The 14,190-nt window shown below is 46.2% G+C and overlaps 1 protein-coding gene across 1 annotated transcript; it reads right to left on the reverse strand.

Annotated features, from left to right (window-relative positions):
• Positions 1-1,518: 1,518 nt before the first annotated feature.
• Positions 1,519-13,300, reverse strand: LOC116986637 (fibroblast growth factor 4B-like). Its single transcript, XM_033042215.1, has 3 exons — positions 12,997-13,300; positions 3,155-3,258; positions 1,519-2,119 (listed from the first exon to the last, which is right to left on the reverse strand). The coding sequence occupies exons 1-3, from the start codon at positions 13,298-13,300 to the stop codon at positions 1,943-1,945; spliced, it is 585 nt and encodes a 194-aa protein (XP_032898106.1). The 3' UTR covers positions 1,519-1,942.
• Positions 13,301-14,190: the final 890 nt, after the last annotated feature.

Here is a 14,190-nt window from a genome sequence, read left to right on the forward strand (position 1 = left end):
TACATGTGATAATAACGAACCATTGAACAAAGAATTAAGAAAAGCAGCTCTTAAAAATCACACAGAACTGAAGGAGGCCATTTGATCTCTTACGACTGTGCCCACTCTTGTCAAGATTTTTCCATTGTTCACTCTTACACCGTTATTCACCCCCAATTAGTTTGGAAATCCCCCCCCCCCTTTTTTTCAAGCAAATATCTGGAAGTTCTTTCTGGAAGTTATTATGCAGTCTTCCTTTGTAATTCACTATAACTCTCGGCTGAGAAATACTAATCACCAACAACAAACACAGTCAGTGTGTTTCTAATCCATTGCTTCATACGTTATAGGAACATCATTCGGCCATTTGACCCATCAAGTCTACTCCGCCATTCATTCCTGGCTGATCTATCTCTCCCACTCAAACCCCGTCCTCCTGCCTTCTCCCCACAACCCCTGACACCCGTACTGATCAAGAATCCGTCAATCTGCGCCTTAAAAATATCCAAAGACTTGGCCTCCACAGCCTTCTGTGGCAATGAATTACACAGATTCACCTCCCTCTGACTAAAATAAATCCTCCTCATCTCTATTATATCCAAAAAAACTAAAAACATATTTCTATTGTAGTCTGAAGAAGGGTTTCGGCCCGAAACGTCGCCTATTTCCTTTGCTCCATAGATGCTGCTGCACCCGCTGAGTTTCTCCAGCATTTTTGTGTACCTCCTAACATATTTCTATTTCTAGATAAACCTTTAAAGACTTCCTGAACATAATCCCACACTATCACAGACAATATTATCCACTTGGTTTCTTATTCCTTTGAGATTTTTCTATCAGTCTACTGGTTTCAGTACAAGGCAGCAAGTCACAGTAAACCAGCACTGGAGCTGTTAAATCATCACCACCACATCAAAGTCAATATTTATATATGTGCATATAATATAAAAATCAATCAACATTTTTTTTAAACCTTGAAAATGAATTTCTAAAACACAAGAATGTCATCTAACCTTCCCCCGCACTAATCGTTAAATATATTTCCCCCTTTTCCATCTTTGAATGTTTCCTGGACCCGTGTGCTGTGAATAGCTCAGGGTTTTCTATTGCTCTGCGGAGCGAGGGTTGGCACTTCACGATGGCTGGAGGAAGTCGGGGATATTCCCAGTAGCAGCAGTTCATTGTTTGGACAGTATGTACCCAAATGCATGTGTCACATCTCCACTAAAGAGATCGCTAATCTACAAACTCATTTACCATTGTTTTCAGATCGTGTCTGTTTTGTCTAGTCCAGACGGGAGTAGTCTAGCCTAGACTGGAGTAGTCTAGCCCAGAGTGGTCCAGTCTGCTTTGGTTTAGTTTTGTTTAGATCGTGGAAACAGGCTCCTCTACCCACCGGGTCCGCGCCAACCACCGATCACCGTACACTAGTTCTATCCTACACATACTGGGGACAATTTACAGAAGCCAATTAACCTACAAACCCGCCTGCCTTTGGGATGTGGGAGGAAACCAGAGCACCCGGAGAAAACCCACGCGGTCACGGGGAGAACGTGCAAACTCCGTGCCGACAGCACCCGTGGTCAGGATGAAACCCGGGTCTCTGGCGCTGTGAGGCAGCAACTCTACCGCTGCACCACCATGCCACCGACATTTTGCAGAATTTAGGAAACAGATCCTACTGCAACTGGTAACTGGCCTTTTAACTAAAGAGTATTCTGGTCTCGCTGAGAACACAATCTGACCACAATGGATAGTATCCTTCACGCATGCCCAGAGTCACACTTACTTTAAAAAGCAGCATTAATGTCAAAATAACTATAAAAAGTAGTACCTATTTACAGGTAATGCTGTTTCCATATCAGTTAATAAGTTAACGTTAGACGAGAAATGTCCTGTACATATATACTCTTCCGCAATGCTATTTCCATGAAGATTTTGTCTTGTGAAAAAAAATAATTTTTTATAATCTAGGTAAAAAATGCGTGACTCTCAATGTGGGTGAAACTTTGCTTCCTCTCTTGGGTCTTCCGTGTTTACTCAACGCTATGTACATCCCCGGGTAACTCTTCGATTCGTACACGTTGTAGCGGTTCGGCAAGAGTCTTTCTTTAAATTCGCATTCACTGCTGAAGTCCTTCTGAAAGACAAGTAATTTTGCAGAGATTTTACAGTTGGGCGATCATATGTGTATCAAAGGCTTTGCCCCCTCCATATAATATAACCATATAACAATTACAGCACGGAAACAGGCCATCGCGGCCTTTCTAGTCCGTGCCGAACACTTATTCTCACCTAGTCCCATCTACCTGCACTCAGGCCATAACCCTCATTTCTCCCCTTCCACCGATGCTCATAAGTGGCGGCACGGTGGAGCAGCGGTAGAGTTGCTGCCCCACAGCGGCAGAGACCCGGGTTCGATCCCGACTACAGGCGCTGTCTGCGCGGAGTTTATAACAGTTGACCTCAGGCAGGGAGGTTCCCTGACAGGCCAATTGCTGGCTAGGGATGATGTGATACATCATTGCGAACTGTGGAACTGGTTAAATGACTTTTAGTGGAGGCAGGGGGGCAACGAGGGAGGGAGGGAGGGGAGGGGGGTTTTAGTGGAGGCAGAGGGGCAATGAGGGAGGGAGGGAGGGAGGGAGGGGAGGGGGGTTGGGGGGAGTTTGTAGAAGTTACCTAAAATTAGAGAATTCAACGTTCATACAGCTAGGTTTAGTTTAGTTTTTAGTTTAGAGATACAGCGCAGTAACAGGCCCTTCGGCCCACCGAGTCCGTGCCGACCAGCGATCCCCGCACATTAACACCATCCTACACCCACTAGGGAGAATTTTTTTTTAACATCTAGCCAATTAACCTACAAACCTGCACGTCTTTGGAGTGTGGGAGGAAACCGAAGATCTCATAGAAAACTCACGCAGGTCACTGGGAGAACGTGCAAACTCCGTACAGACAGCACCCGTAGTCGGGATTGAACCCGGGTCTCTGGCACTGTGAGGAGGCAGCAACTCTACCGATGCACCACCGTGTCTCCCTACTTTGAGTTTATTTGCTTGACACGTGTACTGAGCTCCAGTGAAAAGCTTTTTGTTGCGTGCTAACCAGTCAGCAGAAAGACAACACATGATTACAATCGAGCCGTCCACAGGGTTAAGGGAATTGATTGACTTACCGATGCATACAGTCGACCTTTGCTATTCATCGCCACAAAGGCATGCGTTTTCACACCGTATAAACTAACCACTCCCAACTCAACTGTAGATATCATTAAGAGACCTGAAGAGAAAAGAAATATCATTCACAATCATTATTCCTAACAATTTAAATCAGCATTTTCACATTAAACTTCTCGGATGCCTCAAAGTTATCTCAGCCATCATTGAATGGTAGAGTAGACGATGGGGGCGATTGGCCTAATTCTGCTCCTATCACATGAACTGATGAAAGTCCAATAAAGTCTGATTAAAGATAGCTTGAAGGTCCACAATGATGTAGATGTTAGGTCAGGATCAAAGATCCAGCAGGATAGATCACTCGACGAAAAATACGTAGTACGGTTATGGGCAGATTCATGGGTAATTTTCGGCCCCATTTCCGTAACCGGCTTCCGTCTCCGCACCAAAGATCCCGTAGCGGAGCAAAGATACTAGTGCGGAGACGGAAGCCGGTTACGGAAACCTTGAAAAAATAAAAGTTCTTATGTAAAAATCTTCTCCTCATTTTCAGAATTAAAATTTATTAGCACAAACTGTTCCCCCGCAACGTTGACTACACTGCGAGTCGGGTCGGGTCGGGTCGGGTTACTGAAATGGATGTAAAAAAGGCCCACGTTCCGCTCCGTTGCGTAATACACGTCAGCCCATTGCATTTAGCAGGAGTGGTCTATCTTGCTCCGCTATAGGATCTTTGGTCAGGATCACTCTCTAGTTTGTGAGAGGATGGTTCAGTTATCTCATGTACCCATGGGTAATACGGGTGTTGGGGGTTACGGGTAGAAGGGAGGAGAATGGTGTTGAAAGGAATAGATAGATCAGCCATGATTGAATGGCGGAGTAGACTCGATGGACCGAATGGCCTAATTCTGCTCCAATCACATGAACATGAATATATGCGTTTGATTTCTGGACCATTTTTACATCAAACTGGTGAATCACATCGACGTGTGTCATTTATGGGTCCTGCAAAATGTCTGTGCCACTGATGCTGCCTGACCTGCTGAGTTCCTCCAGCACTTTGTGTTCTGCTGAAGATTCCAGCATCTGCAGTTCCTTGTGTCTCCTCTTTGTCTTCCCACTTTCCCACTGCTTTGACCTGAAACGTTAACATATATTCATGTTCCTGTGATAGGAGCGATGTACCCTTATTGGGATGGAGTGGAAAATATTATTTTTCCCAGGATGGAAAAAAATTAAACATTAGGAGGCAAAAGCTTTAAGGCCAAGTTTAAAGGAGATGTACGGGGCAGGTTTTTTAAATTTTTATTATTTTATAAATACAGAGGGTGGTGGGTGCGTGGAACGGGCTGCTAACAGTGGTGGATGAGGCAGATATAATATTCACACTCAAGAGACTTTTGGATGGGAATATAGATATGCAGGGAATGGAGGGATATGGATACTGTGCAGGTAGATAAGAAATGGGGTTGGCCTCATCTTTTGGCACAGACATAGTCTGCCAAAGGGCCTGTCTTATGCAGTACTGAGAGTCTGAAGAAGGGTCTCTATCCGAAACATCACCCATTCCTTCTCTCCAGAGATGCTGCCTGTCCTGCTGAGTTACTCCAGCATTTTGTGTCTATCTTATGTAATAATAATAATAATGGATGGGATTTATATAGCGCCTTTCTAATACTCAAGGCGCTTTACATCGCATTATTCATTCACTCCTCAGTCACACTCGGTGGTGGTAAGCTACTTCTGTAGCCACAGCTGCCCTGGGGCAGACTGACGGAAGCGTGGCTGCCAATCTGCGCCTACGGCCCCTCCGACCACCACCAATCACTCACACACATTCACACACAGGCAAAGGTGGGTGAAGTGTCTTGCCCAAGGACACAACGACAGTATGTAGTACTGATCAATGCTCTAAAGCATACCCCATGCTAACATATCCCAATCAGTTTACCATCCATGTGGAGGTGGGGGGCACGGTGGTGCAGCGGTAGAGTTGCTGCCTCACTGCACCAGAGGCCAGGGTTCAATCCTGACCAACGGTACTGTCTGTACGGAGTTTGTACGTTCTCCCTGTGACCAAAGATAGACACAAAATGCTGGAGTAACTCAGCGGGACAGGCAGCATCTCTGGAGAGAAGGAATGGGCGACATTTCGTGTCGAGACCCTTCTTCAGACCCGTGACCACGTGGGGTTTGGTCGGGTGCTCCGGTTTCCTCCCACACCCCAAAGACGTGCGGGTTTGTAGGTTAATTGGCCCTCTGTAAATTGTCCCTAGTGTGTCGGGAGTGAATGTGAAAGTGTGCTAACATAGAACTCGTGTGATTCGATGGTCGGAGTGGACTCAGTGGGCCAAAGGGTCTATTTCCGTTCAGTATCTCTAAGCTCAAAACTAAAACTAATATCACCTCCCGCCCCTCCTGTAATTAGATGATGTGCGTTTGCCAGAACTGGTATTATTCAAATGCAGGCATAGAAAAAGGAGGCATAATTATAGCAAAGATTACAAGTAGCATGGTGACACTGTGAGATGGTACACATTGGTGGGTCTTTCCACAGACAGACTATAATGCAACACAGGTGCACGACATTCCTAAAATGGCCGTCTATGTACATCCCTTCCAGCTGTTCGTAGCTTTTACTGATCAAAACTGCTGGTTCTTGGCTGGTCTATTATCAAACTGCGTTGTGAGAAAGATCGCCAGGCTGTGGATAATAATTTGCACAGCAAGACATGCACTTCTTTTCAAGTTACTCACTGTTTAGTTTAGTTCAGAGGTACAGCACGGAAACAGGCCCTTCGGCCCACTTAGTCCACGCCGACCAGCGATCCCTGCACACTAGCACTATCCTACACACCAGGTGCAATTTACAATTTTGTTTTACTGAACCCAATTAACCTACAAACCTACGTCTTTGGAATGTGGGAGGAAACCGGAGCACCCGGAGTAAACCACGCGGTCACGGGGAGAACGTACAAACTCCGTACAGACAGCACCCATAGTCGGGATCGAACCCGGGTCTCTGGTGCTGTAAGGCAGCAACTCGACACCATGCCGCCTGAAAGGTACTTACACTGGCTTAAAGGTACTTGCTGATGGGTTAAACATTGTTCCATTGCAGCAAAACTAGAGTTTATTCTGGGATCTTTAGGAGACTCTGCCTCGAAAACGCAGCCAGTGTCATCAGAGACCCACACCACCCTGGCCACCCTCTCATTTCACCCCTGCTACCAGGAAGAAGGCACAGGAGCCTGAAAACCGTGAGCTCCAGGTTCAGGAACAGCTTCTTCCCTACAGCCATCAGGCTCTTGAACACGACACAGCACTACTGTGAACTTCTATGGACTGCTGTTGGTTGCACTAAGGACTTAAAAAAAAACAAAAACAAGCATAGTGTTATTAATCTATCCAATTTTTAAAAATTCTATATTATCTGTATGTATTGCATTTTCAGGTCTGTTGAGCTGTTTCTAATTGTGTAAGAAGGAACTGCAGATGCTGGTTTACACCGAAGATGGACACAAAATGCTGGAGTAACTCAGCGGGTCAGGCAGCATCTCTGGAGAAAAGGAACGGGTGACGTTTCGGGTCGAGACCCTTCTTCAGAATGAAGAATTTTTCAAACAGGAACTGGGATAGGTCAGTGTCTGAAAAAGAGTCTTGACCGGAAGCGTCACCTATTCCTTTTCTCCAGAGATGATGCTTGGCCCGCTGAGTTACTCCAGCACTTTGCGTCTTGTTTTGATAATCAAACACCCTTGACTCTTTCTCTCTCGACCCTCTCGATAACATTTCACGCCACAAATAAAGTGAAATTTAAACATCGCTAAAATATCATTCTGACTGCTAAGGAAACCTGATATCAGAAATGGCTGTTGGACAGAGGCAACCTGTGTCTTTCACTACACTTAATTAACTCTGTCTTGTTCATCTGTTAGTGGCATTACATCATATAATTAGTGAGGATTTGTTTAATAGTGCTGCACAGCAGAACATAGATAGGCCAAAGGAGGACACAAAGTGCTGGAGTAGCCTGAAGAAGGGTCTCGACCCAAAACGTCACCCTTTCCTTCTATCCAGAGATGCTGTCGGTCCCGTTGAGTTACTCCAACATGTTGTGTCAATCAGCTGAAGCAACTCAGCAGGTCAGGCAGCATTCACAAGTTATAGGAGCTGAATTAGGCCATTCAGCCCATCAAGTCTACCTTGCCATTCAATCATGGCTGAGTGATCACAGGGAGAACGTACAAACTCCGTATAGACAGCCCCCCTAGTGATGATTGAACCCGGGTCTCTGGAGCCGTAAGACAGCAACTCTAATGCTGCACCACATTGCAAAGCACCCAGAGCAAATAGCATCTTATACAGTCTCTAAAGCAACAATAGAACATACAATGGGTTCATGCTGTCTTTGGGTGATGGCTTGGAATGAGGAATATCACCTCTATCCTAAGTAAAATCTTCCCTTGTTGGTAGTAAGCGAGGGCTCAAGTTATTGAGCAAATTATTGCTGCCAGCGATCCCAGCTTTACACAATGTGTTGGTTTTTCCACTCTTTGATCCCAATCCCATTCCATAAACTATTAGCCAACCACCAGCTTAGTTTAGAGATACATTGCAGAAACAGGCCCTTCGGCCCGTCAATTCCGCACCATCCAGCGATCCCCGCACAGTTATGCCCCCGTCCCACTTAGGAAACCTGAACGGAAACCTCTGGAGACTTTGCGCGCCACCCAAGGTTTCCGTGCGGTTCCCGGAGGTTGCAGGTGGTTGCCGGAGGTTGCAGGTAGTGGAAGCAGGTAGGGAGACTGACAAAAACCTCCGGCGACCTCCGGGAACCGCACGGAAACCTAGGGTGGGGCACAGTCTCCAGAGGTTTCCGTTCAGGTTTCCGAAGTGGGACAGGGGCATAACACTATCCGACACACACTGGGGACAATTTACATTTATACCAAGCCAATTAACCTACAAACCTGTATGTCTTTGGAGTGTAGGAGGAAACCGAAGATCCTGGTGAAAACCCACGCAGGTCACGACGAGAACGTACAAATAACGTACAGACAGCACCCGCAGTCGGGATTGAACCCGGGTCCCCTGGCGCTGTGAGGCAGCAACTCTACCGCTGCGCCTCCGTGCAGCTCAGTTGTAGATCATCATCATTCACTGGACTCCACAAGCTGACATACTTTGCCTTAACATAGGAGATGTCAAAGAGTGTTGGACACCACCCACTTCATCCCAGCTACAGAAAGTACAGGAGTCGCTGCCTCAAAAAGGCAGCCAGCAGCATCAGAGACCCACACCACCCTGGCCACGCTCTCATTTCACTCCAACAATCGGGAAGGTACAGGAGTCTGAAAACCATGACCTCCAGGTTCAAGAACTGCTTCCTCCTTACACCCATCAGGTTTTTGTACACTAAGCAACCATTACACTGGTATTGGCGTTACCAATACTGTTTGTCATGTATTATCTGTGTGCATTGTGTCTACAGACCTGTTATGCCTATTAGGAAAGATATTGTCAAGCTTGAAAGGATTCAGAAAAGATTTACGAGGATGTTGCCAGGACTAGAGGGAGTGAGCTATAGGGAGAGGTTGAGTAGGCTGGGTCTCTAGTCCATGGAGCACAGGAGGATGATGGTGAATCTTATAGAGGTGTACAAAATCATGAGAGGAATAGATCGGGTAGATGCACAGAGTCTCTTGCCCAGAGTAGGGGCATCAAGGACAATAGATTTAGGGTGAGGGGGGGGAGAAGATGTAACAGGAACCCAAGGGGTAATTTTTTTAATTACACAATGGGTAGTGGATGTATGGAACGAGCTACAGGAGGAGGTAGTTGAGACAGGGACTATCGCAACGTTCAAAAAGGTACATGGATAGGATAGGTTTAGAGGGATATGGGCGAAACCCAGGCAGGTGGGACTAGTGTAGATGGGACATGTTGGTTGGTGTGGGCAAGTTAGGCCAAAGGGCCTGTCTCCACGCTATATGACTGTATAACTATTTGCTTTTTAAAAATATCTTCTGAATTCTTACTGCTAGGGCTGGAAGCTGATATATTCTCCATGGAGACTGTAAATAAACAAACACCAGACATTCATTTTCAGTTTTCACAAGTGAAATGCTAGAAGCTGAGTTTAATACATTTCACAATGCATTTTCTGCATTTTTTGTTACTGTCTGTGCATTCTTCGGTGGTATATTTGTCTGTTAGATTAACATTGCACACACAAAAAGAAAAAGTAGGAACAGAATTATTCCTGACGTCTTAAGGCAAAACCCTAGATTAAAACTGGTTGACATGCAATAAATACCAAATTCTTAGATCACCTCAGAAAACCTTTGAGACTGAAAATTAAAGTGTAGTCTGTTGCAAATATTCTCCTCCTCAACACAAATCATGGAGTCATCCAGCATGGAAACAGGCCCTTCGGCCCAACTTGTCCATACTGACCAAGTTGCTCCATCTGGGACGACAGATGGCACAATGGGCTAAGTGTTCGGCTGGCAACCGGAAGGTAGCCGGTTCGAATCCCGCTTGGAGTGCATACTGTCGTTGTGTCCTTGGGCAAGACACTTCACCCACCTTTGCCTGTGTGTGAATGTGTGTGAATGTGTGTGAGTGATTGGTGGTGGTCGGAGGGGCCGTAGGCGCAGATTGGCAGCCACGCTTCCGTCAGTCTGCCCCAGGGCAGCTGTGGCTACAGAAGTAGCTTACCACCACCGAGTGTGACTGAGGAGTGAATGAATAATGCGATGTAAAGCGCCTTGAGTATTAGAAAGGCGCTATATAAATCCCATCCATTATTATTATTATTATCTAAGTTTGTCCCAATTGCCTGTGTTTGGTCCATATCCCTCCAAGCCTTTTCTATCCATGTATTTAGTTTAGTTTAGTGATGCAGCATGGAGAGAGGCCCTTCGGCCCACCGAGCCCGCACCGGCCAGAGATCCCCGCACACTAGCACTATCCTACACATTAGGGATAATTGACCATTTTTACTGAAGCCAATTCACTTTAGACTTTAGAGACACAGCGCGGAAACAGGCCCTTCCGTCCACCGAGCCCGCACCGGCCAGCCATTCCCGCACACTAACACTACCCTACACACACTAGGGGCATTTTACATGTATACCAAACCAATTAACCTACACACCTGTATGTCTTTGGAGCGTGGGAGGAAACCGGAGCACCCGGAGAAAACCCACGCGGGTCACAGGGAGAACGTACAAACTCCGTACAGACAGCACCCGTAGTCAGGATCGAACCTGAGTCTCTGGCGCTGTGAGGCAGCAACTCTACCGCTGCTCCACTGTCGGCCCCTACTTATCCAAGTTTCTGTTAAATGTCTTTTAAATACATTCACACACCATTCTGCGGTGAAGAACGCACCTTGTAACTTTGCTTACTGCCGTGTTATGGCACATGTAAACTATGTTTGACCATACAGTTCAGTTTAGTTTATTGCCACGTGTACCGAGGTACAGTGAAAAGCTTTTGTTGCGTGCCAACCAGTCAGCGGAAAGACTACACATAATTACATTCACAGTGTACAGATACTGGATAAGGGAATAATGTTTAGTGTAGGGTAAAGCCAGTAAAGTCCGATCAAAGATAGTCCGGGGGTCACCAATGAGGTAGATAGTAGTTCAGCGCTGCTCTCTAGTTACAGTAGGGTGATTCAGTTACATGATCTTGAGGGGTGGTGGGGCAATACTGGTGGTCAAAAAGTCATCAGTGATAGAAGTAGAATTAGGCCATTCGGCCCATCAATCATGGATGATCTGTCTCTCCCTCCAAACCCCATTCTCCTGCCTTCACCCCATAACCTCTGACACCTGTACTAATCAAGAATCTATCGATCTCTGCCTTAAAAATATTGGCCTCCACAGCCTTCTGTGGCAAATATTTCCGCAGATTCACCACCCTCTGACTAAAGAAATGTCTCCTCATCTCTTTCCTAAAAGAACGAGCTTTAATCCTGAGGCTGTGCCCTCTGGTCCTAGACTCTCCCACTAGTGGAAACATCCTCTCCACCTCCATTCTATCCAGGCCTTTCACTATTCTGTACGTTTCAATGAGGTCCCCCCTCATTCTTCTAAACTCCAGCGAGCACAAGTCCAGTGCCGACAAAACGCTCATCATACACTCATGGATGGAGGGGTTGGGGGTGGGAGAATTTTAAAAATAACACAGGGCTTGTAATGCAGGGTAGATACATCAACTGCGGTTCCTGAATACCACCAGCTGAGCAAGTCTGGCACTTCAGCCAAGATATAGTAATCCTTACTTGAAAGCCTAAAGCTGTCTAAATTGTCTCGGACTCTATTAATTAAACGGCCGTATCAGTAATTTCAAAATGACAGGTGCAAAATTATTGACGTTGAATGTAAGAACAGCCCTCACAACAAAGATGAAGGGAGATGGCAATCTGGCCTCCGCTCCCTATTTATACAGCATCCCTTATACAACATTTTCTATGTTTCTATAGATAGAGCTCTAAGGGCTAGTGGCATCAAGGGATATGGGGAGAAGACAGGAACGGGGTACTGATTGAGGATGATCAGCCATGATCACAATGAGATGGTGGTGCTGGCTCGAAGGGCCGAATGGCCTCCTCCTGCACCTGTTTTCTATGTTTCTATGTTCTATGTTTTCTGTCCACAATGTTTTTTAACCATTTTGGGTTTTGATTGATTAAAAGATACGGCGAGGAAACGGCCCTTCGCCCCACCGAGTCCATGCTGACCATCGATCGCCCATTCACGCTAGTTCTACATGATCCTACTATCGCATCCACTCCTTACACCCAAACGACAATTGACAGAGAGCCATTTGACCGACAAACCCGCACGTCTTTGGGATGTGGGAGGAAAGCGGAAATGTTGGATTCACTGGAGGTTGGTCTTGGAGGGGAGGACGCTCCTCAAACTGCGGAGCATCCTGGACAACACAGCTCACACCCCCTCCATGACACACTGGTCAACCTGAGGAGCACCTGAGAACAGACTGGTCCCACCAAGATGCAGCACAGAACGCCACTGGAGATCCTTCTTCCCCTGTGGCTATCAAACTGTACAACTGTCGGCAGACCAATTTCCCTCCTGGGATAAATAAAGTCCTATCGTATCGTATCTAGTTCTATCGTATGGTAAACCGATGCAGTCGCAGGGAGAACGCGCAAACACCACTCTGACAGCACCCGAGGTCAGGATCGAACCTGGGTCTCTGGCGCTGTGAGGCAGCGACTCCACCAGCTGCACCACCGCGTCACCCATCTGTGCGGCAATAAAACAACAGATTTAATTTAAAACAATCCGCTAAATGAGAATTTGAGATCCGCAAGTCTCTCTGTTGTCTATTTTGCAACGAATAGCATTAGGCAGTTGCTAAATAAACGTATACATTACAATACAGAAAGAAAATACATACTGCAGATGACCCAAAGGAACGCAAACTCAATCACAGCCCCCAATACAAAACATAAGCAAACATTATAGATCTCAGAAGCTGGTGCGTCCAATAACATGATCAAACAAGGAAGCAATTGTACCGCAGCAGTCAAGAGCCTGGACTTTTAAACCATTGAATAGCATTGCTGCTGCCAGCGTTTTAGAGAAATCACTGCTTGCTGGAAGCTTGCGGGTTCCAATCTAGATCAGTGCTGGTTAAAAATTCTATTAATTTCCCAGAAAGAGATAATGCCTCCTTAAAAAAAAAGTCTTGCACTCAATATCTCCTAGCTCTTCCCGGGTAAAGAGCCTGCTGCCCACGACAGATGCAAACAGACACGGGGTTAAAAAAAAACCCCAGAGAGAAGGTACCGGCGACCTACTGTACTCGTTTTCAGAGTGAGCTCCACAAATTTGCCCATCGGATGTGATCTGCAGGTGAAACCCGATGCCGCCGTTGCAATATAGCCTCCTCACTCTCTTGATTCCTCTGAAATAGTCCTTGTCCCAGCCGAGGTCCAGTTTCCTCCCAGAGATCGGATGCAAGGATCTGGAGAGGAGCGTGTCCCATCTCTCGCCCAGACCCCCTCTCGCAGTCCTGGCTATGGGGATGGGGCAGGCCACTCCGGCAAGGAGGCCAAGGACAACGAGTGACCCGGTCCAGTGGAGAGGAGCTCGCCGAAACATTCTAATCAACTTAAAGCCACACGTGGGTAAAGGAATTGATGGACTAAAAATAAACCGGGCTTCTAGATTTCCACACCAATGTCTGTTCGGGCCCTCTTTATTTTTGGAGCACGCACAAGGTCCTGCTGACACGCGCAAAAATCCAAAGAGAAAATTAAATAAAACACCTTTAACACAATCATTTTAAATCACGCAGGGCACAAACTTAGTGGCCAACGGGTTCGATTCTCAATCCATCCGGCCAGCTCATTTACGCTGACTTTCAATTCAATGACTCTTGAGTTTCAATCAACATTTAACACAAAATAGAATTTTTTGGAGAGTGCCATGTTTATTAATTTGACATCTATTTATTTTAGATCATTGGTGTAGACTAGAGGGTTCTGACAATGTGAGCTAACTCCTATAATAGCTTGTTTTACTGTATCAGACCAAACACTTACTGCAGTAAAGTGTTCTTGATAGACACAGCAAGTGGGTATCTGCAAATATTCATGTTTAATTCAGTTCAATTCAGTTTAGTTCATTTTAGTTCAGATATAGACAATAGACAACAGGTGCAGCAGTAGGCCATTCGGCCCTTCGAGCCAGCACTGCCATTCAATGTGATCATGGCTGATCATCCCCAATCAGTACCCCGTTCCTGCCTTCTCCCCATATCCCCTGATTCCGCTATTTTTAAGTCCTACCTAGCTCTCTCTTGAAAGTATCCAGAGAACCGGCCTCCACCGCCCTCTGAGGCAGAGAATTCCACAGACTCACCACTCTCTGTGAGAAAAAGTGTTTCCTTGTCTCCGTTCTAAATGGCTTACTCCTATTCTTAAACTGTGTGGCCCCTGGATCTGGACTCCCCCAACATCGGGAACATGTTTCCTGCCTCTAGCGTGTCC

The sequence above is a fragment of the Amblyraja radiata genome, chromosome 24 (assembly GCF_010909765.2).
Source record: "Amblyraja radiata isolate CabotCenter1 chromosome 24, sAmbRad1.1.pri, whole genome shotgun sequence".
Taxonomy (NCBI): Eukaryota; Metazoa; Chordata; class Chondrichthyes; order Rajiformes; family Rajidae; genus Amblyraja; species Amblyraja radiata.

What these genes read in the sequence shown, in the direction of transcription:
- LOC116986637 (XM_033042215.1), bottom strand. Translation starts at nt 13,300, where the DNA reads ATGTTTCGGCGAGCTCCTCTCCACTGGACCGGGTCACTCGTTGTCCTT. An exon ending in TCACTCTGAAAACGAGTACA is followed by an intron (nt 3,259 to 12,996) that starts GTAGGTCGCCGG and finishes TTTTCTCTTCAG; the next exon opens with GTCTCTTAATGATATCTACA. An exon ending in AAGGTCGACTGTATGCATCG is followed by an intron (nt 2,120 to 3,154) that starts GTAAGTCAATCA and finishes CTTGTCTTTCAG; the next exon opens with AAGGACTTCAGCAGTGAATG.